Source organism: Desmodus rotundus, chromosome 5 (genome assembly GCF_022682495.2).
Source record: "Desmodus rotundus isolate HL8 chromosome 5, HLdesRot8A.1, whole genome shotgun sequence".
NCBI lineage: Eukaryota > Metazoa > Chordata > Mammalia > Chiroptera > Phyllostomidae > Desmodus > Desmodus rotundus.
Genome location: NC_071391.1, coordinates 57,237,712 through 57,262,466, shown reverse-complemented (window position 1 = coordinate 57,262,466; position 24,755 = coordinate 57,237,712). Strand labels below are relative to the sequence as shown.

The following is a 24,755-nucleotide window of genomic DNA, read 5'->3' as shown; positions in this document are numbered from 1 at the left end:
TATGGATCAATAATACCTATGGAAACACTGACTCAGGAAAATGAAGTGTTCGTAACATTTGCTGTTCTCAACCCCTGTCATTTTCATTACTGTTTGGATTCTTTATGAGGTGTTCATTATAAACTATTTAATGGTTATTTTTTGTCTGTGTTAAAGACCAAACTCTGCCTAATATAAAGGAATAGAGCAAGTGCAATGAAGCGATACTATTGGGCAAACTAGAGAAGTTACGCTCGTTTAAGTGGGTAGCCTTTACTGGTATTCAGCCTTTTGTTGCCTTATGTGGCCTTTTGTAGGTCTCAAGAGTTGTACATCCTGCGATAAATTACAAATCCACGTTTACATAGTAGGTTATTTTTACAGTTTTATTTTTGTGTATACATCTGCTTAAGAATCACTGAATTTCTAGGCCAGGTTCAGGTAACTGAAGAGCCTTTATAAGTAGTTTATATTGTCTAGAACCAAGGTATGCTGCAAATCCAGTCTGGAGCAAAATAGGAAATAACATCTTTCTAAAGATAGGCTTAGAAATTCTGATCCAGTAGGTTAAGATGTTTCCTTTCTCAGGTAGCAGGGCTGAGGCATACCTGTAAGAAAACATTGAGAACAGTTTGCTAGAAAAGATTGTTGTGTCAAGTGGCAAACCGATGTACAACAATATATATATTAATCCCAGAAATCTTAACTAGTTTACTCTAGGTAAAGATTAAGGCAATGCTATTATTAGTCCTAAAACTGTCCTTTTGTTGTTGGGGTTCCCCACCCCCTTTTCTCCAGTTTACTCCTGCAGGCTCACAGAGCACAGACTACTCAATATAAAAGTTTATTGGAGAATAACATTTCAGAGGAGAAGGCGTATAGCTAGACATTTTCTGATAGAATTTTACTTTAGTGGAAGTGCTCAAATTCTTAAGAACAGTGTGTATATAACATAGTTTTAATGCTAGAAATGGTATTAGCAGTTTTCTAAATTAACCTAAACTGTCAATTACGGTTAAGAACCTGAACTACACACCCAAGAGGTACAGTGTGAAATATTTCTAGAACTGTTAGCAAATTATTGAGAATAGCTGATTACTCAGAAGAAAAAAACAAGTCTTAATTCTTCCAAATCAAAAGGTAACATTGCCTGAGAAAATGTTTTTGGTGTTTTAAGTTGTACATTTTCTAAGTAATCATTTATATATTACTATAATTTTTCAATGATTATGAGAAAACAAAGAATCCTACCTGGCAGCTAGGCCGCCATTCACAGGTATAGCCAAAAAAACAGGGTACAGACCACCAAAAACAAGTCCCACCAGTCCACCTCGTGTTATGGTGCAGGTTTCACAATTCAGATCACCTAGGAAATAAATTAGTTCTGGAAATGAAGGTCATGGCAGTCAAAATTTAAAGATGTAAGTCTCCTTACATATCACAGAGCCTGTTTTCAGGCAGTAATACAGCAAATGCAATTCTGCAAGGCATGTTAAAAGGTGTAATTATGTGTACAGATAACGTAAAATAATTAGGAGTAACTGATTAATAACCATCTTTGAAAAGATTGTCTTATTCTGAACTTGAATGAATATAATCTCAGTTGGTGGTGTTCCACTCATCTCAAGATAGAAACTTTTTTAACCCGTGGAAAATTTTGTAATACTTCATCATAGTTTTACATTATATAGTGTGACTTTTATGAAATTCTTTGTTCACTTCCAAATTAGTATCTCTTATGTTTTCCTCAGTAAGTTTAATTCATTGGGCAGTATGTATCCTTGGATCAAAAGTTTTTCCACACTGATTATAGGGATTCAAGCAAAATACTCATATAATGTAAACAAATTTAGAGCAGCACTTAGTAGAAGAGAATTTAAATGGACTGCCTCCCTCCCCACCACCACTTATAGTAATACTTTTATTTCAAATCATTAATCAAAAACTTACTCATGATGAACTGTACTCAAAACACTCGGCACATGGTAAATTGTCAAAAGGAAATCAACTCTCCATATATTTGATAATTCTTGTATGTATATTAAGTGCTTTGAGAGAATTACTATATAAAAGTTTTATTCCCATAAAAACATGTTTTCCTTTTAAGAAATTCTCTAAATTTTTAAAAAAAAACTAAGGCAGCATTTGTTTTTAATTGAGTTTCTAAATATTTTTTATTTTAAGCACCGTGGGAAAGGTAAGTTAGACAAAAGAACGTTTAACTGGTGTGTACGAGCACTTGTTTGGTAGACCATGCTAATATGAACTGCCATTTTAAAAATTAATGCAGAGTGCAAACAATATATACCAAAGCAAACTTTGGTGATAGTGAAATAAAATTTACCTGTATTCAGTGGTAAACTTACAAAACCCTTATAAGACACTTCTGCTGTCAAAAATGGGATCGCTGCCATTGGTAAACCAGCAGATATACGAGCCTGTGTTACATTTAGGACGCGCCGAAAAAGACTGTTTGCTATTAGGCCACAGAGAGCAGCATTAAGTCCAACACATGATGATCCATGTTCAAGTAGATTCCTGAATGGGTGAAAAAAAAAAGTAATGTTTTCTTTGGCTCTGTTGTGTGTTAGGAACTCTTCAACAATTCTGGCGTATGTTAGAAAACTTATTGGAACTTTAGAGGAATAATTACCCCTTATAGTTTCATAAAACCAAAACCTCATTATGTTATACATACAGACTTTTATTCTAAAGGCTTTTGAATCGGGTAACACCTAAGGATACAGTGATAAATTTAGATTTTGCTAAATATACTTTGTAATTCTGCAAAGGATAATTCTACATAAAGCAGGGAGGAGTTTCTGAAGAGTCTGATTTGGATGTCTCTCTTCTGGGCTCCCACAATACCCAATACTTATCTCTCTAGCATAACACATTTTAAGGCGTTCCCCACTAGTATTCCCCACTGTAAACAAGTTCAAGTACAAAGAAGTTCCTGTTGGTTTCAATAGCACCTGACACATGGAAGGCATTCAAAGAGGTGGAGTCGGTTCCTTTCATTCTTCCACAAAGCATTAGAGTTAGGATTGAGGGGTTGGAAGAGTAGTAATATTTAAGGGATACTCTATGCCAGGTACCTTACAACAACACATTGAAATAAGAGTAAAATGATATTTTGAGATAGGAAGCGGTTTTTAAGCTAAGGTATATATGAGTTTAAAACACATGTTTTGAGCATTCTTTAGTTTTGGAAAAGTACCAAAAATTACTGCTGGATATTGAAAGTCCTTCAATTCAAACTCTTCAACCTACTGCTTAACTAGACTATCCTGCCTTGCCATCTATAACACAGGTGTTGACCTCTTAAATTTCTCACTACTCTTAGCCAGATTAGCCACACAATTTCCTCTCTGACTTCTATGGTTAACACTCATCTTAAGACAGTGTTTCTAGGAATTCCTAATATAGCTTCCTACATTGTATGAGGTATTTCTTTTCTTAACCTTTCACTTTGCAGGCATTATGTTGCTTATCATTCAATCATATTACTATAGGCAGCAGACTTGCTGCTGAAGGCAAAACAGATGACCTTCTACCTTCACTGTTTTCAGTTTTTTAAAAGATGAAAGTCATGTAAACTTGAGATACAACACAACTCTATCAAAACTGTAATAGCAGTAGGAGAGAGGCAGTCTAGTAACTTACAATACATAAAATAATTTTTAAAGAGTGATGAGAGCCTAGAGAAGAACCTACCAAATAACAAAACATGAATGTAAAAGACTATTTTTGTAGAAATTGGAAATTTGAACACTTCCTCTGAAATAAATTATGTTCATCTTCATAACAATCCTGAGCAATATATACCATCTATTTTAGTCAGGAACAAATGCTGAGAGGTAATTTGCCCCCATATATTTTATATATTATAAGGTTAATATTTATATATTGATACATTACTGTAAAATATAATCAAGGAATGGAACTGGAACTGGAATAGCAAAATTTGCTGTCTCCCAACCATATTTTAATTCAGTATGGCTTTAAGTCATATTTTTTAGTTAACAATTCAGTAAGGGTCTAGCAGACCCTTTGCCAGTCAATTTTCCAAAAAGTGCCTATACAGCTAGAAATGCATGACATTTTGTCAAAACATACACAAAATAACTAGGCACATGAACTAAACACGTGAAATATAAGACCAAATTTAACAAGTGGCAGTGAAATACATGGTATGTGAAATTACTCTGTACTCCAAACCCATCCTATTTTATCTCTACTGCTACCACCCTACCATTACCACTTACCAGAATTACTATGCATTTTCCTACTGGTTTCCCTTTTCTCTCCTACCTCAAATCTACTTCCCAGAAAGTACTGGAATGTACTTTAAAAATGTTAGCTGGATCACATCATTCCCTCCTCAAAACTGCCTGTTCCTTCAACCTTATGCCCAATCCCCTTTTACTTCCGTAACACTGGTTCCTCAACTATGACAAACTGCTATCCTGTGGCCTAGGCACGTGCCATTCCCTCTGCCTGAGATACTGTTCCTTCTTTCTCCCTAGGCTGACTCCTTTTCATCCTTTTTTGTCTCATATTTTCAGTTTAAATTAACCTAACCAAAGAGGCATTCTTGCCTAGATCTAAAAAAACATTTTGTGAAAATGGACTATAGTTCACTCAGTGTCACAGATCAGTACGTTTCCTGCATAGCCTTTTTCTATTTAATAGTATCTTAAAAGACCTCTTCAACCACAGTCCTGTTCTCTGAGATTCCTTTCCTACTGTGTGTGTGTTAAATGGTATTCTTCAGACTGCTATTATTATAGTAGAAATGAAGACAACTTAAAAGCTATTTTGAAGTTTTGATATTTAGATGAGTCCACAAATATACATTTGACTATACTCTAAACCAAATACAAAAAATGAGAACCGTCATATAATTAGATATGCCCAAAGACATGAATTCTAGCCTTGACTTCAAACTAAGTGGTTAATCTTGGTGGGCTTTGGTTTTCTCAAGGCAAGAAAACTGGCTCAGTTTCCTTCTGATAGTCAATGTTATTTATACTGAAACTAAATAAATATCAGATAATCAATGAAAATCTATTTGGTAAAAGATATTTTTAAATTAAGACAGGATCTTACCTTTCTGCTTCTGGAAGTTGATGAATTTTTCTGGTTATGATATCAAAAATTTGTTTTTCCTTGACAGTATCAGCTGGTTCATGATTTTCCATCTTGAGTCTTAAAAAATTAAAAATAACATTTATCAATAGAAAAAAAAACAAAGGGTCTTACAAGCCTTCTGAAGACCATTAATAATTTCAAAAGAATTAGCTCTAGATGGAATTCATAATCTGCCTACATATTATACCCTTCCCCCCCACACAAGAAAATCAATTCTAAGTAAGACAGAAATCAAAACATGAAAAGCAGCAGATAAAGCTTCTAGGAAATACAGAAGTATCTTTATAACCCTTAAAAATACTTAATTTGCAAATAGCACCAAAAGACATGAAACTAATAACTCATTAAGAACTTGTGTTCAATAGACACCAGAAAGCTAAGTAAGTTAGTGCAGAAATGTTTATAACATAATTGACATGAGTACTTAGTACTCAGAATATGTAAAGTACAAACAGCAAGAAAAGGGCAAGCAATTCAAAAGGAAAATTGACAAAAAGTTTGAACAAGCATGTCACTGAAAGGAAAGCCAAAGAACCAATAAACATGAAAATATGCTTAACTTCATAATCAGGGAAGTAGAAATTAAAACCATAGTGATACCAATATGTGTACCTACATTAGCTAAAAACAAAACAACCTGACCATTTCAATTACTGGCAAGATTGTGGGGTAATTCATGTTGCTGGTGGAAGCATAAATTATATACAACTTGGGTACAACCTCTCCAGAAAGGAATTTGGTATTACATAGTAGGTAGAAGACACACATACCCAACAATTTCACTTCTAGGTATATACTACAGCAGAAGTCAGCAAGCTTTTTTCCTCTATAAAACAGATAGTACTGTATTTTAGGCTTGGCGGTTCACTTACGGTCTTTGATACTTTTTCACTCTTAGCTGGCTGGCCATACAGAAACTACAGGCTTCCTCTGGCCGGCAAGCCAGTAGTTTGTTGATCCATGGACTAGCTGGGGTGAATGCCAGAGTAGGACAATGGTTCTTCCCTGAAGATTTAGCTTATTAAACAGTATTTCACGGTAGCAGAGTTAAGTAAAGCAGAAGTTCAGAGATAACAGCAAAGGACATCATGATTTTATGAAATTAGATTTTCTTGGTTCACTATCATCCATTTGCTACAAGATTAATTTACAACAATGAGTAATTCAACAAATATCTATCGGGTACCTGTTAAATATATTAGATCATTTGGAAAATGTTAAGGGCACTAATAATTCGTATACCCAGACTTAAATGACCTAGTAAATAAAATGTGGCCTTAGAAATTCAGGTATCCTGGACTTAAATACTTTGAGGGCTTTGGTTACAATAACATAAAGACAATCCCTACCCTACAGAAGCTTTGAAACGCTTTGCTTGTGTTGGGGTTGGGAGGGTGGAGAGATACACAATCAGATTCAGTAGATAAAAAGTGTACGGTTTATATGTCTGAAATCAAAGAAATGACTGCCCCAGAAAGTCCGGCCTAATGCTATTACTAGTTTTCTTTCTGTTCTATGCTCTGTAAATGATAAGGTTTTGCGTTCTGTGAACTAGCCATTTCTGCCGTGTGCCTATGAAAAGTCATCCTTCATCTGGCAAACATGCTGACCTGGCAACCCGCAATAGGTCATTTTCCCCCCTGTTATTAACAGTAAATCCCTATTAAAGGCAACACCACCTTTAAATTCTACAAATACTTTAGATTTTGAACTAGCTACCTCACGTCACTCAGAATAGCTCCTAGGTAGGCAATGAGAAAAAAGTGGGGACTCTGAATATGAAGTTAGGCTCAAGTTACCCAGTAAATTGGCAGTAAACCAGGGGTTAAATTCAAATTCAAGGTTTTTAAAATTTTTCTATTGGCTTTAAATATAAGGACTCTTCTAAGGTGGAAAATGAAGAGACGCTCAGTGCTGTAGGGCCGACCCTTCTCCCCTTCCGACCCAGTCCCAGAATCTCTTTCCCGGGCTGTGCTTCGGATACCCAGGCACTTACTGTACTTCTCTCCCCGGAAAGTCCATACCTTATGCTCTTCTCCCAGAATCGGTGCCTCCTCCCCGCTTCCTCAGGCACCAAAGCTCACTGCAACCTTCACTCAACTTGCCCGGGCGCGGCCATCTTTGATTGGCACGTGACTCAGCCCGGAGGTGGCGCGTGGCCTCGGCTGCTGATTGGGCTCTCAGGACGCAGGTTGCACGCCCCAGCGACTTCCTCGTGAGGGACGTCCAGCCGGGGGAGGTGACTGGCTGGTGATCCGAGAGACTTGGATTAAGGGGAAGAGTGCTCAAACTAACTCTGCTTCCCAGGGTAGGTAGAGTTTGTAGACCGAAATTTCCAGGTGAAAGTTGAGTTACCGGAAGTGCCTTTTTCACTGAAAACTTGCCTTGGCACGTTAATTTCCTGGCTGATAGAGCCTGCCTCGTGGTGGTGGACATAGGGTTTAGGAAAACCCCACAGCCCTTAGCATATGATGGGTACTAGGGATAAATGATAATGGAAAAATAAATAAAATATATTTTTAAAGTCAAAAGAGGACCCCTGGCTGTTGTGGCTCAGCGGATTGAGTGCCGGCCTGCGAACCAGAGTCACCCGTTTCAATTCCCAGTCAGGGCACATGCAGACTAGGTCCCTAGTAGGGAGCACACAAGAGGCCATCACACATTAATGTTTCTCTCCCTCTCTTTCTCCCTCCTTTCCCCTCTCTCTAAAAATAATAAATAAAATCTTTAAAGTCAAAAAAGGAGATTCCTTTGCTCCACCGATTTTCCCTTTTCCCTTGACTCTTTATCTCCCTATGCCATGTTGCAATCTAATTTGTCCCACCTCAAGATAATTGGTACCTCAAAAGAAGGAGCTTGTTTTTCTGCAGATTCCCTGGAGCCCTGCCTAGCACTGCTTATAAAAACGCAGGATTGGGTGAATGTGGCTAAGGAAAAACTGTTCAGAGAGCCAGCAAGCCTGGTGGCTCTGTCAGTAGGTCAATTGAGAATGAAAGTCTTCCACCAAGCCTCTGTAGATGTCTCAGTTCTCATCCTAGCAGCCCCTTTCTCATCTATAAAATAAGAGGGGAAATAACATTTTCAACAATTATTTTGTGAATATGTGAGCACCCAATAAAAGTGCTTACTAAAGTTGCTTTGAAAATAATTGAGCTTTATCAAAGGAGAAGTGGTATTCCAGACAAAGGGGAAAACTTTACATGAGTGAGCAGGATAAGAAGAGCCCCCAAAACTCCTTGGCTGAGAAGGATTTATCGGATGTCAAATATTCCCTAGTCAATGAAGCAGAAAATAAAAACAGTTCTTTAGCTTCCAATGTAGGGAGTCAGCATAAGCTCCAATTGAACAGTTTCAAACGTAACTGCAGAGAAAGTTTGAGAAAACCAGCTTATTAAGATACTAACTATAATGTGTGTGGAAGAGAATACTTTGATTCCTAATGGTCCACTTTATGCTCTTATTCCAATTTCATATTTAATGATTTGAAGCTAATTTTGAATTAATGTTCATGTTATACAGAATGTAGTATGACATTTGGAAGCAATTTAGTACACTGAGATTTTATTTTAAAGATCAATGTTCTTCACAAGATGAAATGTCCGTTTCATCTAAATTCTCAAATTTATTGGCCTAAATTGTTTATAATATTGCCTTATTCTTTAAAATCTGTAGAATCTATAGTGAGATCACATCTCTCCTTTTTTGGTATCAGTTATTTCTGTCTTCTCTTTTTTTAGGATTGCCCAATCTGACTGATGGTTTATCATTTTTTGATCTCAACCATTTTTTTATTTCACTGATTTTTTTCTGTTTTCAATATGATTGTTTTAAGCTCTGATCTATATTTTTTCCTTTCTTATTCTTACCTGGGATTTAAGTTGCTCTTTGTTTTTTAATTTAGGAAACTGAGGTCATTGAAGCAAGATTTCCCCCCACCCCCAACATGGGTTTTAGTACTATGACTTTCCCTCCAATTCATAGTACTAAACTGTACTATGCTTTAGTATATCCCACAGATTTTGAAATGCTGTTTATTATCTTAATTCAGTTGAAAATACTTTCTGATTTCTCTTGTTCTTTTCTTTGACTTATGGATTATTTAAAACTGTGTTAGTTTCCTAATAGCTCCAATTTTCCAGATGCCTATTATTGAGTTACAATTAAATTTCATTGGGGTCAGAGAATAATATTGTGTGATTTGAATCCTTTTAAGTATATTTATATTTATAGCACAGATTCTGGTGCATCCTGGTAAACGTTCCATGTGTGAATGAAAAGAATATATATTCTGCTACTGTTGTACTGGGGGTTCGAAAACATCAGTTAGATAGCATAAGTTGGTTGATAGCATTGTTTCAAACTTCTTTATCCTTTCTGAAGTTCTATCAACTTCTTCTATCACTCGTTGAGAGAAGGTTAATGAAATCACGAAATATTATGGGACTTTCCATATTTCTCCTTTCAGCTCTATGAGCTCTTCATGTATTTTAAAGCTTCATTATTATATGAATAAACATTTAGGATAAATTGAACCCTGTATCATTAGGAAATAACCTTCTTAATCCTAAGTAATATCTTTTGCATTGCAGTTTACTTATTGTTATTTAATATTAATATTAATTATAATGTTAATATAGCCAGTCCAATAACTTTCGTTTGATTAGTGTTAATATCAGATAGCTTTTCCCATCCTTTTACTTTTAACTTATGTCATTATATGTAGTGCAAGTTTCCTATAGGCAGTATATAATTGAATTTTGTTTTTTATATAAATTTATAATTTATGGCTTAATGAAGGAGGTGTTTAGAACACATATTTAATATGATTTTTATAGTCTAGGATTTAAATCCATCATCTTGCTATTTGTTCCATCTATTCTACATTCCCCTTTTCCTCTTTAACTTTTTATTAGACTAATTGAATATTTATTCCATTTTATTTCTTTGTTGGCTTATTAGTTATAACTCTTTTTTAAAAATATATTTTGATTATGGTATTACAGTTGTCCCATTTTGCCACCTTTATTCCCCTCTGCCCTGCACCCCCCCAATCCTCCAGCATTCCCCTCCACTTTAGTTCATGTCCATGGATCATACATATAAGTTCTTTGGCTTCTACATTTCCTGTACTGTTCTTAACCTCCCCCTGTCTATTTTGTACCTACCAGTTATGCTTCTGACTTCCTGTTTTTAACCCCATTCTTCCTCTCCCTCCCTACTGATAACCCTCCAAATGATCTTCATATCTATCATTCTGTTCCTGTTGTAGTTGTTTGCTGAGTTTGTTTTTGTTTTTTAGATTCAGTTGTTGATAGTTGTTTGTTGTCATTTTACTGTTCATAGTTTTGATCTTCTTCAATTTCTTAGATAAGTCCGTTTAACATTTCATATAATAAGGGTTCGGTGATGATCAACTCCTTTAACTTGACCTTATCTGGGAAGCAGTCTATCTACCCTACCCTTCCTCATCTAGCTTCTAGATGATAGCTTTGCTGGATAGAGTAATCTTGGATGTAGGTCCTTGCCTTTCATGACTTATACTTCTTTCCAGCCCCTTCTTGCCTGCAAGGTTTCTTGTGGGAAATTTGCTGAGAGTCTTATGGGAACTCCTTTGCAGGTAACTGTCTCCTTTTTTTCTTGCTGCTTTTAAGATTCTCTCCTTCTCTTTAATCGTGGGGAATGTAATTATGATGTGCCTTGGTGTGTGCTTCCTTGGGTCCAACTTCTTTGGAACTGTCTGAGCTTTGTGGACTTCCTGGAAGTCTATTTCCTTTCCCAGATTGGGCAAGTTCTGCTTCATTGTTTTTTCAAATAAGTTTTCCATTTCTTGCTCTTTCTCTTCTCCTTCTGGCACCCCTATGATTCAGATGTTGGAATGTTTAAAGTTGTTCCAGAGGTTACTAAGCCTTTCCTCATTTTTTTTTTTTTTTTTTGAATTCTTGTCTCTTCATTCTGTTGTGGTTGAATGTTTATTTCTTCCTTCTTCTCCAAACCATAGATTTCAGTCCTGGTTTCCTTCCTGTCACTGTTGGTTCCCTGTGCATTTTCCTTTATTTCACTTTTTCCTCTGTTTTGGGACCATACTCAACCATTTCTGTGAGCATCTTGATTACCAGTGTTTTGAACTCTGCATCTGATAGATTGGCTATCTCTTCATTGTTTAGTTATATTTTTAGAGCTTTGATTGTTCTTTCATTAGGGCCATGATATTTTGTCTTGGCGCAGCTGTTACCTTGTAAGGGGTGGAGCCTTAGGTATTTGCAAGGGTGGGGCAACCCACTTTGCTGTGTTATGGTGCTAGATGTTGGGGAGGGATCCGGGAGGGAACAATGCCACTTGTTCAGCTCTCAACTTGCTTTCAGTCACTTCCCCTGCTACCACAAGCAATTTGGGCCCTTCTGGTGCTGATTCCTGGGTGAGTGCATTTTTGTATGTTCTTGGACCCTGTGGGTCTCTTCAGCGAACTATCCTGTGAGCCTGGGAGTTTCTCCCATTGCCACAACCCCCACTACTTTTTACAGCCAGAGGTTTGAGGCTTTCTTTCCCTGTGCTGGAACCCTGGGTTGAGCGGTATGTCTCATTCCTCAGTTGTTCCTTCTGGCTTATCTGCACGCAAATGTGGGGCTGCCCGCCACTGCCTTGCTCCAAGTCCTCTCCAACCCAGCTGCCTGTCTCTGCCCTTCCTACCAGTCTAGATGAATGTTTTTTTAACTCCTTGGCTGTTGGGCTTCCATACAGTTCAATTTTCTGGCAGTTCTGTTTGCTTTTTGTTTTTAAATTTGTTGTTGTCCTTCTTTTGGTTGTTTAAGGAGGCAAAGTGTACCTACCTGCATCATGGCCAGAAGTCCCCTTGAGTTTGTTAATGTGGTTTATTACATTGATTGATTTTTGCATATTGAACTACTCTTGTATTCCAAGTATAAATCCCACTTGGTCATGGTGTGTGATCCTTATAATGTGCTACTGAATTCAGTTTGCTGGTATTTTGTTTAGGATTTTTATGTCAGTATCAATCAGGAATATTGGTGTATTGCTGTCTTATGTCTTCATTCGATTTTGGTATCAGGGTAATGTTGATCTCATAGAATGTGTTGGGGAGTGCTCCCTCCTCTTCAATTCTTAAAAAAATTTGAGGAGGACTGTTGTTAATATTTCAAGTGTTTGGTACAATTCTCCAGTGACGCCGTCTGGTCCTGGGCTTTTTTTGGGGGGAGCTTTTTAATTACTGATTCAGTCTCCTTACTAGTTACAGGTCTGTTCAAATTTATTTCTTCATGATTCAATCTTGCTGGGTTACATGTTTTTGGAATTTGTCCATTTCTTCCAGGTTATCTAATTTTTTGGCATATCATTGTTCATAATAGTTTCTTATAATCCTTTATGTATTTGTGACATCAGTTGTAAACTCCCTCCTTTCAGTTCTAATTTTATCTGAGTCTTCTTTCTTATTTTCTTAGCTACGGGTTTGTCAATTTTGTAAATCTGTTCAACAAACTAGATAAGGGTTCCATTGATTTTTTTTCCATTATTTTCTATTCTCTATTTCAGTTATTTCTACTATAATCTTTATTATTTTTTTCTGCCTGCTAACCTAGGATTTAGTTTGTTCTTCTTTTTCTAGTTCCTTGAGGTGTAGGTTTAGGTTTTTGATTTGAGATCTTTTTTAATATGTTTACCACTATAAACGTCCCTCTTATTACTGCTTTCACTGCACCCATGAGTTTTGATGTTGGCATTTTATTTTTGTTTGTCTCCAGATATTTTCTAAATTCCCTTATGATTTTTTGATCGATTGTTTAAGAGTGCATTGTTTCCTTGACATTGGTCTTGGCAATGACTTTTTAGTTATAACACACAAACCCAAGCCATAAAAGCAAAAACAAACAAGTGGGACTACATCAAACTAAAAAGTCTTTCCAGGGAGACACTGTAACTTGGAGCAGGCTGGAGGGTGGAGATAAGGGGTGTCTGCAGAGTTCCCTGGTGTCCTGGTCTCTAGGGAAGATTGCAGTTAGCCCCTAGAAGCTTGCGATATCAGAAACCTGATCAGGCAGTATCTTTTAAAATATGCAAATAGACACCTTTTAGAGACAGGGAGATGAGGGTTTCGTCCTGCACTAAAGATATGGCTGATTTAAGAACTGCTTCTTTGTTTGCTGTAGTCCCGGGACTAGTGAATGGAAGCTCATTGGTTGAGCTAGATCTGGGGACCTGCCCCTTGGGTAGCAGCACAGAAACTATTGTACAGATGTGTATATTAACTTCTTCCTGGGAGATACTGTTGACTTGGAGTGGCGTCAGGAGAGATGGTAGGGAGGTGTCTGCAGGAAGAATTGCAGTTGGCTCCTAAAAGTGTTGAATTAGAATTCTGACCCTCAGGCAGCATTGTTTTAAAAGTGTGCAAATAGACCTCATTCAGGGAAAACTGGGAGATGGGCATTTTTTGTCTGCTCCCTTTGCAGTGGGGAGATAGCTGCAGTGTGTTTCTACCGGTTAACTGCTTTTTTGTTTGCTGTAGTCTTGTGGGTCTCATGGACCACAATCCTATTGGCTTTCAGAGCTAGGTGTTTTGGAGGCCCTTCCCTCAGGTAGAAGTCTTAAATGTTGGGGCACTAGGTGGTTGAGTCCAAACATTTCCCTTCTCAGGGAGGAAATGAGATTTTTGAATTCCCTCCTGATTGTATGTTGCTGTGTTGGGGTGAGGTTTATGGTGAGAGTGTGTTTCAATTCTTTCCTTACCCATTTGGTGTATTTCTCATTTGCCTGACCTGTAGGTGTCACTCGGCTAGTTTCTGTATTTCTTTCAGAGGGAAATTGCTCTCTACGTAGCTGTGGATTCAGTGTGTCTTTGGGCGGTGAGTTTAGGAGCATCCTATGTCACCACCTTGGACTAGGAGTCCTTGCATCTGTGGTTTTGTAGTTTTCATCATGTTTGGAAAATTTTCAGCCATTAATATTTCAAAAAGTTTTTTTTGCTCATCCCTCCTTAGATGCCTTCACTTACAGATATAGAGGTGTGTAAGATTACTCACTGATACTATGTTAATTTTTTTATCAGTTTTATTTTGAAGTTTATAGTGCTGTTTCTTCAAGTTCACCGATCTTTTCTTTTGCTATGCCTAATCGTCAGGTGACTTTAGGGGGATTAGTTACTTTAGTGAAGATTCAGTTAGTGTTTATTCATGTTACTGTGGCTGTCTTTGTAGGGATAGAATGATGAAGGTAGAGGGTTATGAATTTTTGGAAGAATTTTTTTAATGAGCTTTAGGAAGGTGAGTGAACAAATTCTATTAAATTCAGCCATACCTGTAGAATCCTGTTTCTTCATTATATTATTACTTAAACTTGGAAATTCAAATACTGAATAGTTTACACAAGAGAACACAATTGTACAAAAGCAGGGAGAAAATCAATGCAGTACAGTATAATACAATACATTGCTATCTATGCAATGTGATGCCATACAATACAAAAGCTGGGGGGAAATCACATGGTTAAGGCAGTTGGAAGAAGGGAGGAAAAAAGGCAAAAGAGAAAGTAAGTTCTCTTGGTAGGGACATCTTAGTCATTGTTATATACCCATTAGGGAAAACAATGTAAAGACATTTATTGAGTACCTCCTATATGCCTGGTATTGTTCCATGCCCTTCAATCTTTATAACTTCACTGCAAAGCAGTTATTAGTCTGTTTTCAGAGGAAACAATCAAAAAGATTAGGTAACTTGCCAAATGTGTGGTATACAATGTCTTTCATACACTGGGTCTTGAATCAGCATAGCTGAATAAATACATATTTAGTCAAATGAAATATCTTGTGAATTTTCTTTGTTGTTTTTCTTTATAATCTTTCCTAGAAAAATGCTAAACTCAACTACAAGCTAGGGAAAGGACTGTGTATGTAGTAATAACAATAACAATAATGGCAGCAACACATATAGACTTCTTGATTTACATATATTAACTAATCCTGACTTAATACAATCTCTATTCTTCATTTTACAGATAAGGGAACTGAGGTGCAGAGAGGTAAAATAACTTAAGTCATCCCGTTGGTGATTAGTGAAGCCATGATTTGAACCTTGATATGGAGCTCTAGGCTGTACTTGACACCTCTGAACTCTCTTGCCTCTAGTACCTTGCTGCTTTTCTTCACTGTCGTTCACACTTATTTCATCTTTGGGCTCAGACCCAGATCGAGGTTTCTCTAATTTCCCCTTTCAGATCTATTAAAGTCACTTTGACAAAGAAGTCCCAGCTTTTTCTACTGTAGAAAAGGCAAGTTGAAATCATGGAATGAGGTACAAATCTTTCTTATGGCAGGGGAGATATATGTAGGTCAACCTTGTTGTATTTCCCAGATTACTACCTAAGCATAGGAAGAAATAAAATACTTTTTGGAGCTTAGTAAAAGATTTACAGAGCTTTTATAAATCAAATGGTCCAAAGACATGAACAGAAAATCCACAAAGGGAGACACCATTATCTTTATTTAAAAGTCAACTTTAGCTACATTTTTTCTTTTTGCTTCAAGATTGGAAAACTTTAAAAAGACTGATGTGGCTGAAGCTGGAGAAGGGCAATAAGGATGTGAGGGGGTGAGGGACAGTGAAAAGGTAGTGGGACCCATGGATTATAGGTTCTGTTGAGGCTAACGTAATGCTGGTGTTGTGGTATGAGAGTGAAATGAACTTGGAAGGACAGGATACAGTGATAAGAAAGTCAGATTTTAAAACTGAGAATGTGGAGCATCTAAATTTATTGATAATGACAAGGTTTAGAGCAACATAGTACAAATAAAAATATAATGTGAGTTACGTAAATAATTTTAAATTTCCTAGTAGACATATTAAAAAAAGTAAAGTTAATGTGTTTTATTTAATCCAATATAAATAACCTTTACCTTTCAACAACTGTTGTCTTTCAATAAGTTACCTTTCACCAATTAATCAATAGATTAATTTGTGATTTTTACATTCTCTTTTACATAGTAAATCTCCAAAACTTGGTGTGTAGTTTACACTTGTAACACATTTTAATTTAGACTATTCACATTTCAAATGCTACCATTATATTAGACGGATAGGTCTAAAGTATGACCAGGGGAGTAAGTGGTAAGGTGTCTAAAGTGGACCAGGGTGTTGGAAGAATCACCTGGGTGAGTACTGGAGTCATCAAGAATGTACTGCCACTAAAAAGGATGTGTTGGACCTAGATGTGATGAGCTGTAAAGATCTCTTAAGACATACAGTCAAGTGAATTTCAGCATAGTATGTATGGATAATACAATTTATTTTAAAATATGTAAATTACAAAGGAATACTGCAAGGAAAGAAGCATGCTGTCTTGAGAGTGGCTACCTCTGGAGAATGGAGTACAAATAGGACAGAATGGGAGAGGAGGAGGACTTTTCAAGTCTTATTCTACCAAATATATACACCGGGTGTAGCAAAAGTAGTTTCACACTTGTTCACATGGAAAATAATACAATAATCAATAAATAATAATAGGAGTATTCTCTGTGTTTCCCATATTCACAACGGTGAACCTACTTTGGCCCCACCCTGCATGTATACTTCTGGATCGTTTGAATATCTCAATGAGAAAGTATTCATGCATTCATACTAATTTTTTAAGAATTAAAATATGAATATCATTGGTTTAGTCTTCTATTTGTCTCAATTCCTCCTGCCCCTCCTTCACCACCCTGCCCCCCTGCCCCTAGTCACTTGCCCCTTCCTTAGAGTTTCAAGTATCACGAATTATTCTGAGAATACAAAGTTGGATGACTAACCAGCCTTTTTTTTTCATCAGCAAAAAAGTGCATGTACTTCAGTTTGTTGTATATGATGTCGTAAGTACCTTATCAAGATTTCCATTTCTTCTTTGGGTTGCTTGGGGCCTCAGATGACCAAATATTTAATCTCACTATATGGTTAAGACAAGGAGAAAGAGATGTGGGATCTATCCTGTGTTTTATTCTTTTCATTAGACAGTATTCATTCCTGAACTAAGACAAATGCTCCAGCAGATATAAAGAAGCAGGCTGTGATGTTTTTGTTTAGACTTTAAGCTTGTTAAGGGCAGGGACTGAATCTTTGTACCCCTGGTGCCTATGTGAATGCACAGTAAATAGGCACTCAATATATGTTCTTTAAACAGCATAGTGAAAATAATTTGTTAATAATAACTTAGCATGTATACTGAATCAGAGTTTAGAGTAGAGGAATGGGCTATAGGCTATTTCTGTATTTTGTTTTCTTATGAACTTTCAACTTCTTCAAAATTTAAGTCAAATGTCACTTTTCCCTATAGCTTTCCCTGCTGCCCAAGTAGTTAATGGCCACACCCTTCATGTTCCCACAGAATTATGTGTATAGCTCAAACCCTCTCATGCTGTGCGTTCACATTTTTAACTTCTCTTCTAACTATGAGTACCTTCTGGATACGGACCATTTTTTTATTACGTGTAACACAGTGCCTGAGATGCAGCAGGCGCTCAATAAATGTCTGATGAATGAATACATATATAAATGTATAGATCAGAACTTGAGGCCTCAAACCTATTTCCATAAACCAAGGAAGAAAGATAAAACTTACATTTATTTATTGAATTACTGAATATTTACTGAGAACCTGTTACATACTAGGCAAAAAGAACAGAAACAAATTGTCCAGAGTTACTTTGAACTCTTTCAGCAATACCTGAGTCCTCACCATAAAAAATCCATTCTTTCTTTGGTCAATCTTCATGTACAGTTTTCTCTAATGTACTTTCAAATATTGCATAATGTTCTATACCATTATATATTCCAAAGGCCGCCTGAAAGACTAGAGGGATTAGCATTGCTTTTACCTCTGTTTGACAAAGCGTCACCCAATAAAGTAAAACTCTTCCTTTTGGTGGCAGTGGAACTGTATGATACCTAAAAAGAAAAAAAGAGTTAAACACTCTTCCTGGATGCATATTCTACAAAAAATTTGTTGATTTCTTGTAAACTCATCACTTCTATTCAATGTCTTTTGTATAGCTAGCAAAAAGGTTAAAAGTTAGCTTTTTGAAATACCAAACTACTATATTTTGATTAAAAGTGTCACTGGAAGCTAAAGGATAAGGAGAGTTTACTAATTTTTTTTTTAAGAAAGGAACACAGAGAAAGACGACAAGGAACACAGACAGACTTACTTTACTGCCAGACGTCCATTTTTAGAAAAAGCCAAAGCAGTGGGATATAAAACACCACATGCTATGCTAACCAGTGAACTTCTCAGAGCACAATTTTCCTGGCTTATATTACCTGGAAAACAAAAGTAAACTTGGTCTCCCTTGAAAACCCAGGGTAAACATTAAGAAAGTCTTGTGCCCTCAAGGAGTAGTTACCTGCACTGTCTTCAACCATAGTGAAGCAGCAGAAAGAATATTAGAAATTCAGTCTAAAGTATATAATAGACTAAATGTACCACATCTTAAAAATGCTTTTATTATACTTTACATAAAGCAAGTTATCTCTTATGTATGTGGTTGCTGCAGAAGCAACTTTATAATAAAGAATATTAAACTAGCAGACCAGACAGCTGGATTCTAGGTTAATACATTTTCATTGTCTATATGTCATGCATGTACTAGGTGCTGGGGATACACTGTTGCATAAGAGAGACCCAATATCTAACCTTCAGGTTAGTCTACCAGGAAAGAAAGACATTAGACAAATATTTAAATAAATAATTTTAACTGTTCACTATGCTTTGAAGGTAAGAATAGAGGCTGTGTCTAGAAACCCTGAGGTAATCAGAGGTTCCCCTGAGGAAGAGATATTTAAGCAGGGACCTGATGAATAGAGGTCAGAGGTACCAACAATTACTAGTTGTGAAACTTAAGGTTAAGGGGAAGAGGCAGAAAATAATATGAGAAGCCCATAATACACCAGATACTGTTAGGCATTTAACATATACTATCTTAATTCTCACAATCCTGTGAGGTGATCACTATTAGACCTAAAAATAATACAACTGCGTATCAGGTTAAATGACTTGCTCAGTATCACAAAACTTAAGTGGCAGGAGGTAGGATCTGAAATCATGTGAGTAGTATGCCAAAGCCTGCTTTTTGCTTTTTTAAAAAGATTTTATTTATTTATTTTTAGAGAAAGGGGAATGAAGGGAGAAAGAGAGGGAGAGAAACATTAATGGGTGGTTGCCTCTTATGCACCCTCTACTGGGTACCTGGCCCACAACCCAGACATGTGCCCTGAGTGGGAATTGAACTGGCGACCCTTTGGTGTGCAGGCTGGCATTGAATCCACTGAGCCACACCAGCCAGGGCCAAAGCCTGCTTTTTTCTCAGTATATTATGTTGCTTCTTAGATGTGAACACGTCTGCTTTCATTGCTTATCTGTAAAAAAGGCAATACTACCCAACTGTTGTGGGGATGAAATAGGACAGTGTAGGTGAAGGTACTTTGTAAGTGGTAAAGCAATGCACAAATGTAAGGGATTATCATCAGCAGTAGCAACAGTATATGTTAATGAATAATTTTACTTAGACATAAACACATTATACTTCAATGAATTCAAATTTACCTGACTTCAAGGCATCCGTGACAAGGAGCTTATAAGCAACTATAGTAGACAAAAATGGAAGTGTAGTCAATGATGCATATGTCCTCAAAGCACCATGGTTAACCCTGAAGCAGTGTCTGAAAATGAAGTTTGCCAGCAGTCCAGAGAAACTAGCTGTTGTTCCAATGACCATTGTCCTATATATATTTAAAGTCCTAATGGAAAAATAATAATAAAGTTCAACATAATATTTTCCTAATGGATATACCTTCCTGGGTAGTTATCTGTTATTACATAGTTTCTCAACATCAAATATTTCTTGAGCACTTACTATGTAAAAGTATTTTCTGTATGCTATGCATAGACAGTGACTAAAGCAAAAAAAAAACCACAACCCATTTCTCATGGAACTTGCATTCGAATCAGAGGATACAGCTCTCTTTCTGAGACTATTTAGAGTGGTTCTAAAATGGAGCTCTTTCAAAGAGAAAATAAATCTTGGCCACAAATAAGTATGAATATGTTCCTCTATAGCCAAATTTTACAAGCTATCTAAAATCTAAGACTGCTCTTGCTACTAAAAGAATTTGCTTAAGGTCATTTGAAAAAAGTTGTTTACATTTGGTTAGGCCTTCTAGAAAATAACTGTTTCTTAATTAGTCCAGATACATTTAAAATAAGTTGCCAAGGATTTCCAAAACTTCACCCACAGAAACTTGCTAGATACAGATTTCCTTATTCTGACTCATACCTACATCCAGAAGTGTGTAAGGTCGAAGGTCAACATCTTTTATCTTTGAGCTCTAATAATCTCAAAGTCAAGTGGTAATGTGGAACTACAAGGACATCCTGGAATCTGTATTCCTGTTTGTTGGACTCAGCACTGTTGCCAAGGTAATTGTATCTAAACTGAATTTAATTACAATTGATCATTAATTAAATACAAATAGCCCCCCAAATTGTATTTTCCTAGTTACTCTTCATTTAAAAATGTTTATTGCGCTAATAACATTTCAATAACAATTTTGGACATTTTTAAAGAAAAATTACCACAGTCCTAATATTCCAACAAACCACTATTTTCATCTGTCCATGCTTCTCTCCATTTTTTTAAAAAATAAGTTTTCTTCACAAGCAACTCAATAAAGTTAATAGGATCTCAGATATTCAGAAACAATGGTAACACAGAAGATATGTAAATAAAGTTCATTGACTTTTAGTCTGGGTATGTCTCTTACTTTTCTGTTCTGAGATACTCAATTTTTTTTTCTATCATTTCGATGACCATTGATGTTCTGAGGTTTGCATCTCCTAGAAAGGGACTGTGCTGACCATGTGTGTATGTTGCCATCTTGATGTCCTGGAAAACACAGAATTCGAGAACCATAATAGCTAATGAAATCTTATAAATTCTACAGATTCAGATTAAAACACATTTAGACCCTAGTAATGTGTCAGGTGTTGTCATCTGCTTTTACATACTTTTTAATGATTCAATCAACATTTAGTGAGCTCTTACTATATGCTAGACAATGGCTTTTTGATTCACATGATAATTCTGAAAAACTGGTAGGATAATGATAATCTCCACTTTTACAGATGAGAAAAATAAGGTTCAGAAAGGTTGAGTTGCCCTAGGACTTAGTGTAGAAGGATAACTTACTGAACTACTTTTGTTTTCCTTACAGTTTTCCCCAAATGTAGCCAGGCCCTTTTCAGTGCTCTTCGCTTTCAGAGCTGGCAGAAAACAATTGCTCCTTGTTGACTACTCTCTCTCTCCTGTCTCCTGAAAGCCTGAGCTCATTTCGGTGACTATGCTGAGTTTCCTGGAGAGGAAGGAGAGAGCAGGGATTGCCCTGGCCAACAGTGAGAGAGGACAACAGAAAGAGGAACACTGTTCCAGGTTAGGAAGAGACAGTGGATCATGATGGCTATGGATTATATGTTACATATGCAGCTCCCTAGGCACAAAAACAGGACCTTTACTGGAAATTGCTGTGCAGAATACCAGTGAGCCAGGACCCACAGCCCTGGGCTCTAGGGCTGGAAAGGTCCTGTGTCCCACGTGTGAAGTATCAATAGATGGCTGTCAATGAAAAGGGACCATGATGATTGGCCTGTAGCATCTTAACAGGAACCTGTGGTAAAACAAAACACAACAACAACAACTTCTAGATCCTCAGCTTCCTTTCTGGACCTTGTGCTCTAGGAAAGACTCTCTGATGTCCATGAAAGTTCTTCAAAAAAAAATTAAGTCTTTTGCCATATTAGCATTATGAGATTCCAAATTAGCCAATTAATAGATTTTTAAAAAATCTATGGCCCTTCACAATTTATACCAATCTCCTTTAACAACATTAAATTTAGTCAAGGGCATAGGCTGAATCTCCTATTTCAGGAGTCCTGGGCAACAGAATTAGAGTGGATTAACCATAATGAACACAGAAGATAATTAATTGGTGATTCTCAATTAGGTACTGTGCACGAGAATCACACTGGAAGTTTATTTGAAAAGCAGGATCTCCAGCTCTCTCCTAAGATATATGGATTCAATAGGAGTGGAGCCTGGGAATCTGTATTTTAGCACCAGTGATTCTTCTGAGGCTGGTAGTCAATACACACGTTAAACATCACTGTAATGTTCATTTGCTGAATAAATGATATGTAGCAATCCTAAGCCTGACCAAGGGCGAATTACTCCCTGAGGTGGGATCCTCTAAACTCTTCTATGGTATTACACAATAATAATGGGCTAGTTTCTTCCCCTGTATCATTACAAACTGTACTCAAAGTAGTTCTTTCTCTTTAGAATATCTGGGGAGGACAGGGAAAAAAAATTACAAGTTACAATTTCTCAGACACTAGATTTAATCTTTTGCCTCTCTCTGACATCTAAATGGAAAATGGAAGAGGCAGTAGTATCTGAGGAGGGTTCTAGAATTTAATGTTCTGTGAAGGCTGATGTCAGTAACATGATAACCAGGAACGTTGGGTAAACTTGTATTTTGCTGTCATCCAATTCACTGAAGTTCCTGACTAACCCCACAAAGAAAACTTTCAGGCGGTGACTTCTACAGTCTTAGTATATGGGCAACAAAGACACCTACGGTTATGACCCTAAAATATTCCAACAGGACAGCATTAGAGTGCCTGTTCTTTGGACGGCAGTGTTATTAAAGCAGAGAAATACATGGGTAACTTTCTGATAGACTTTTAACAAGTACTGAAATGTAAAAATTTTGCTGTAACCAACATTTTATCTAAAAATTAGTCCAAGGCCACTCAATATATCGGAAAGAGTGAATTTCTGTAGGTTTAGACCTTGCCAAGGATCATACGGTTTTGTAGTGCTTCTATGGGTACTATTTCACCTGAACTTCACATTTTATATCATGTGACATTCGTCAAGAGGTAGTCACGTCCTCAGGAATCCACAAATCATCCAGAGATCAGGAATAAAAGGCAGGAAATTTGGACGCGTAAAGCGTGTGCCATAAAAACAAAGCAAAACAAAACACATAGAAAAGCCGAACTAGGGGAGGTGTGGGAGGGTTTCCCGAAAGAAGTGACAAACGAATACCTGAAAGAAGAGAATTTGGCGGGGACTGGGGTGGGAAAAGGTGCAGGGAGGTATTTCAAGTTGAAGGTAAGGTCGGTGCAAACGCCTTGAGGCAGGAGAAAACAAGCGGCAAGCAGCCAAGACTAGACTTTAGGTCTCCTACTTTCTATACGTCCCTCCCCAAAGCAACTGGGGACTTCACTGATCGAGCGACCCATGGACTTGGGATCCGTTCTCTTTAGGTTTTCAAATTCTTTTCATTTGCATCATTTCAGAAGAGTCCGCCAACACACGAAGGCCGCAGAAATCACGGTCCAAACCACCCCGGATTCCCGCCTACCTCGGGCGCTTCTCCGGCTCCCGCTGGCACCGCACCTTTATCCCGCAGGTCAGCCTCGGCCCCACGCCGGGGCGCCGCCATCTTGAAGGCTCACGTGACTAACACGGGGGCGGGGACCAGGACGCCGGGGGTGGGCAGTGTGGCCGGCTCCCTCTGCTCACCCGCAGCGCGGGCCCGCCCCAACCCAGTCAAAAGCCGCGCCCTCCATCCTGGCGGTGATTGGGCACGGCGTCCTGAAATTACGTCTGCTCATTGGCTTCTAAGAGGACTGGACGCCCATAGGCCCGCCCCTCCTGCGAGCCCGGCATTAATTTACCCTGCCATTTGTTAACCAAGCTCCCTCTGCTCTCCAGAGGGGAACGTGGGGCGTTCCGAACGCGGGGAGGTGGCGAGGCGCTGTCCTCTCTTCCGCGCGCCTGTGATAGCTGGGGGCCGAACTCCGCACCCCTTCCACGCCCTGGGGGACCTCGCCCCTCTGGCCTGGCCCGTGTATTAAGGCTCCGGCTTCTCGGGGACCTTCTCTCCTGACCCCCCTCCCCCCACCGGCCTCTTCCCCTCTCAGACGTCTGACTCCTCTCCCCAATATTCGGTGCCCTCATATTCCGTGCTTTCACTCCGCTTGGAAAGGGACTGGAGAGAAATTTGCTTCCCACGTCCCGAAAAGACCCCCCAGTGTTTCGGGGTGTGGGGCGCAGCGAGGAGGCCTGGCGCCCTTTTGTGCACGTTCTGTGCCCAGCAGTATCTCCCAGACCAGCAACCCCCGACCCTCCAGTCTCCATGTCTTAGAGAAGCCAAATTCGAGAGTTATATAATTTCTAGTGCTGCTGTTTGCACTGCCTGAAGGAACACTTCATCGCGTGGAGGGTGCAGGACATTCTGTGCTCTTCTATATAAGAACGGGGTGTGGGCAGGGGTAGCCCGCGGTAGTAGCAGAGATTTCTTGTCTTTTCTGCAAAAGGAAGGTGGGCAGTTTGGAGAGAGATTGAGAGAAAGGTTGGATGTGGAAGCCAAGCGGCCGAACTCTCTCATTTAGGAAATCGCCAACCGTTTGCCAGCTTGTGCTCACATGCCTAATACTACTACAGCATCTCAGAAAACACCTTTGCGGGAAGGTTTGATTTCTCTGGAATAGTCTCAGTGTTTTTCCTTGCTGGATAGGCAGCTGCT

The 24,755-nt window shown here is 38.0% G+C and overlaps 2 protein-coding genes across 4 annotated transcripts; both read right to left on the bottom strand.

Moving 5' to 3' along the window:
* Positions 1-351: 351 nt before the first annotated feature.
* Positions 352-7,304, bottom strand: TMEM126A (transmembrane protein 126A). Its single transcript, XM_024572758.3, has 5 exons — positions 7,158-7,304; positions 5,092-5,190; positions 2,324-2,517; positions 1,231-1,345; positions 352-587 (listed from the first exon to the last, which is right to left on the bottom strand). Exons 2-5 carry the CDS (start codon positions 5,181-5,183, stop codon positions 395-397), a joined length of 594 nt encoding a protein of 197 aa, XP_024428526.1. The 5' UTR covers positions 5,184-5,190; positions 7,158-7,304; the 3' UTR covers positions 352-394.
* Positions 7,305-8,130: 826 nt separating this feature from the next.
* On the bottom strand, positions 8,131-23,706 carry TMEM126B (transmembrane protein 126B). Of its 3 annotated transcripts, none has more exons than XM_045182014.2 (6): positions 23,589-23,706; positions 20,928-21,049; positions 19,711-19,904; positions 18,317-18,428; positions 17,987-18,056; positions 8,131-8,186 (listed from the first exon to the last, which is right to left on the bottom strand). In XM_045182014.2, the coding sequence occupies exons 1-6, from the start codon at positions 23,667-23,669 to the stop codon at positions 8,163-8,165; spliced, it is 603 nt and encodes a 200-aa protein (XP_045037949.2). In that variant the 5' UTR covers positions 23,670-23,706; the 3' UTR covers positions 8,131-8,162. The 3 variants fall into 3 exon arrangements, with proteins under 3 accessions (XP_045037949.2, XP_024428524.2, XP_024428523.2); XM_024572756.3 differs by lacking the exon at positions 8,131-8,186 and adding an exon at positions 14,360-17,058; XM_024572755.3 differs by lacking the exon at positions 8,131-8,186 and having other exon boundaries at positions 17,716-18,056.
* Positions 23,707-24,755: the final 1,049 nt, after the last annotated feature.

Bases quoted from the DNA above. Each gene is read 5' to 3' on its own strand.
- TMEM126A (XM_024572758.3), bottom strand. From the start codon at position 5,183: ATGGAAAATCATGAACCAGCTGATACTGTCAAGGAAAAACAAATTTTT. The intron at 1,346-2,323 runs GTAAATTTTATT...TTTATTTCCTAG, and splicing joins AAGTTTACCACTGAATACAG to GTGATCTGAATTGTGAAACC. The intron at 588-1,230 runs GTAGGATTCTTT...GTTTTCTTACAG, and splicing joins AATGGCGGCCTAGCTGCCAG to GTATGCCTCAGCCCTGCTAC.
- TMEM126B (XM_024572755.3), bottom strand. From the start codon at position 23,669: ATGGCGGCGCCCCGGCGTGGGGCCGAGGCTGACCTGCGGGATAAAGGT. The intron at 19,905-20,927 runs GTAAGAGACATA...TTTTTCCATTAG, and splicing joins GAGTATCTCAGAACAGAAAA to GACTTTAAATATATATAGGA. The intron at 18,429-19,710 runs GTAAATTTGAAT...TTTGTTTTCCAG, and splicing joins CACGGATGCCTTGAAGTCAG to GTAATATAAGCCAGGAAAAT.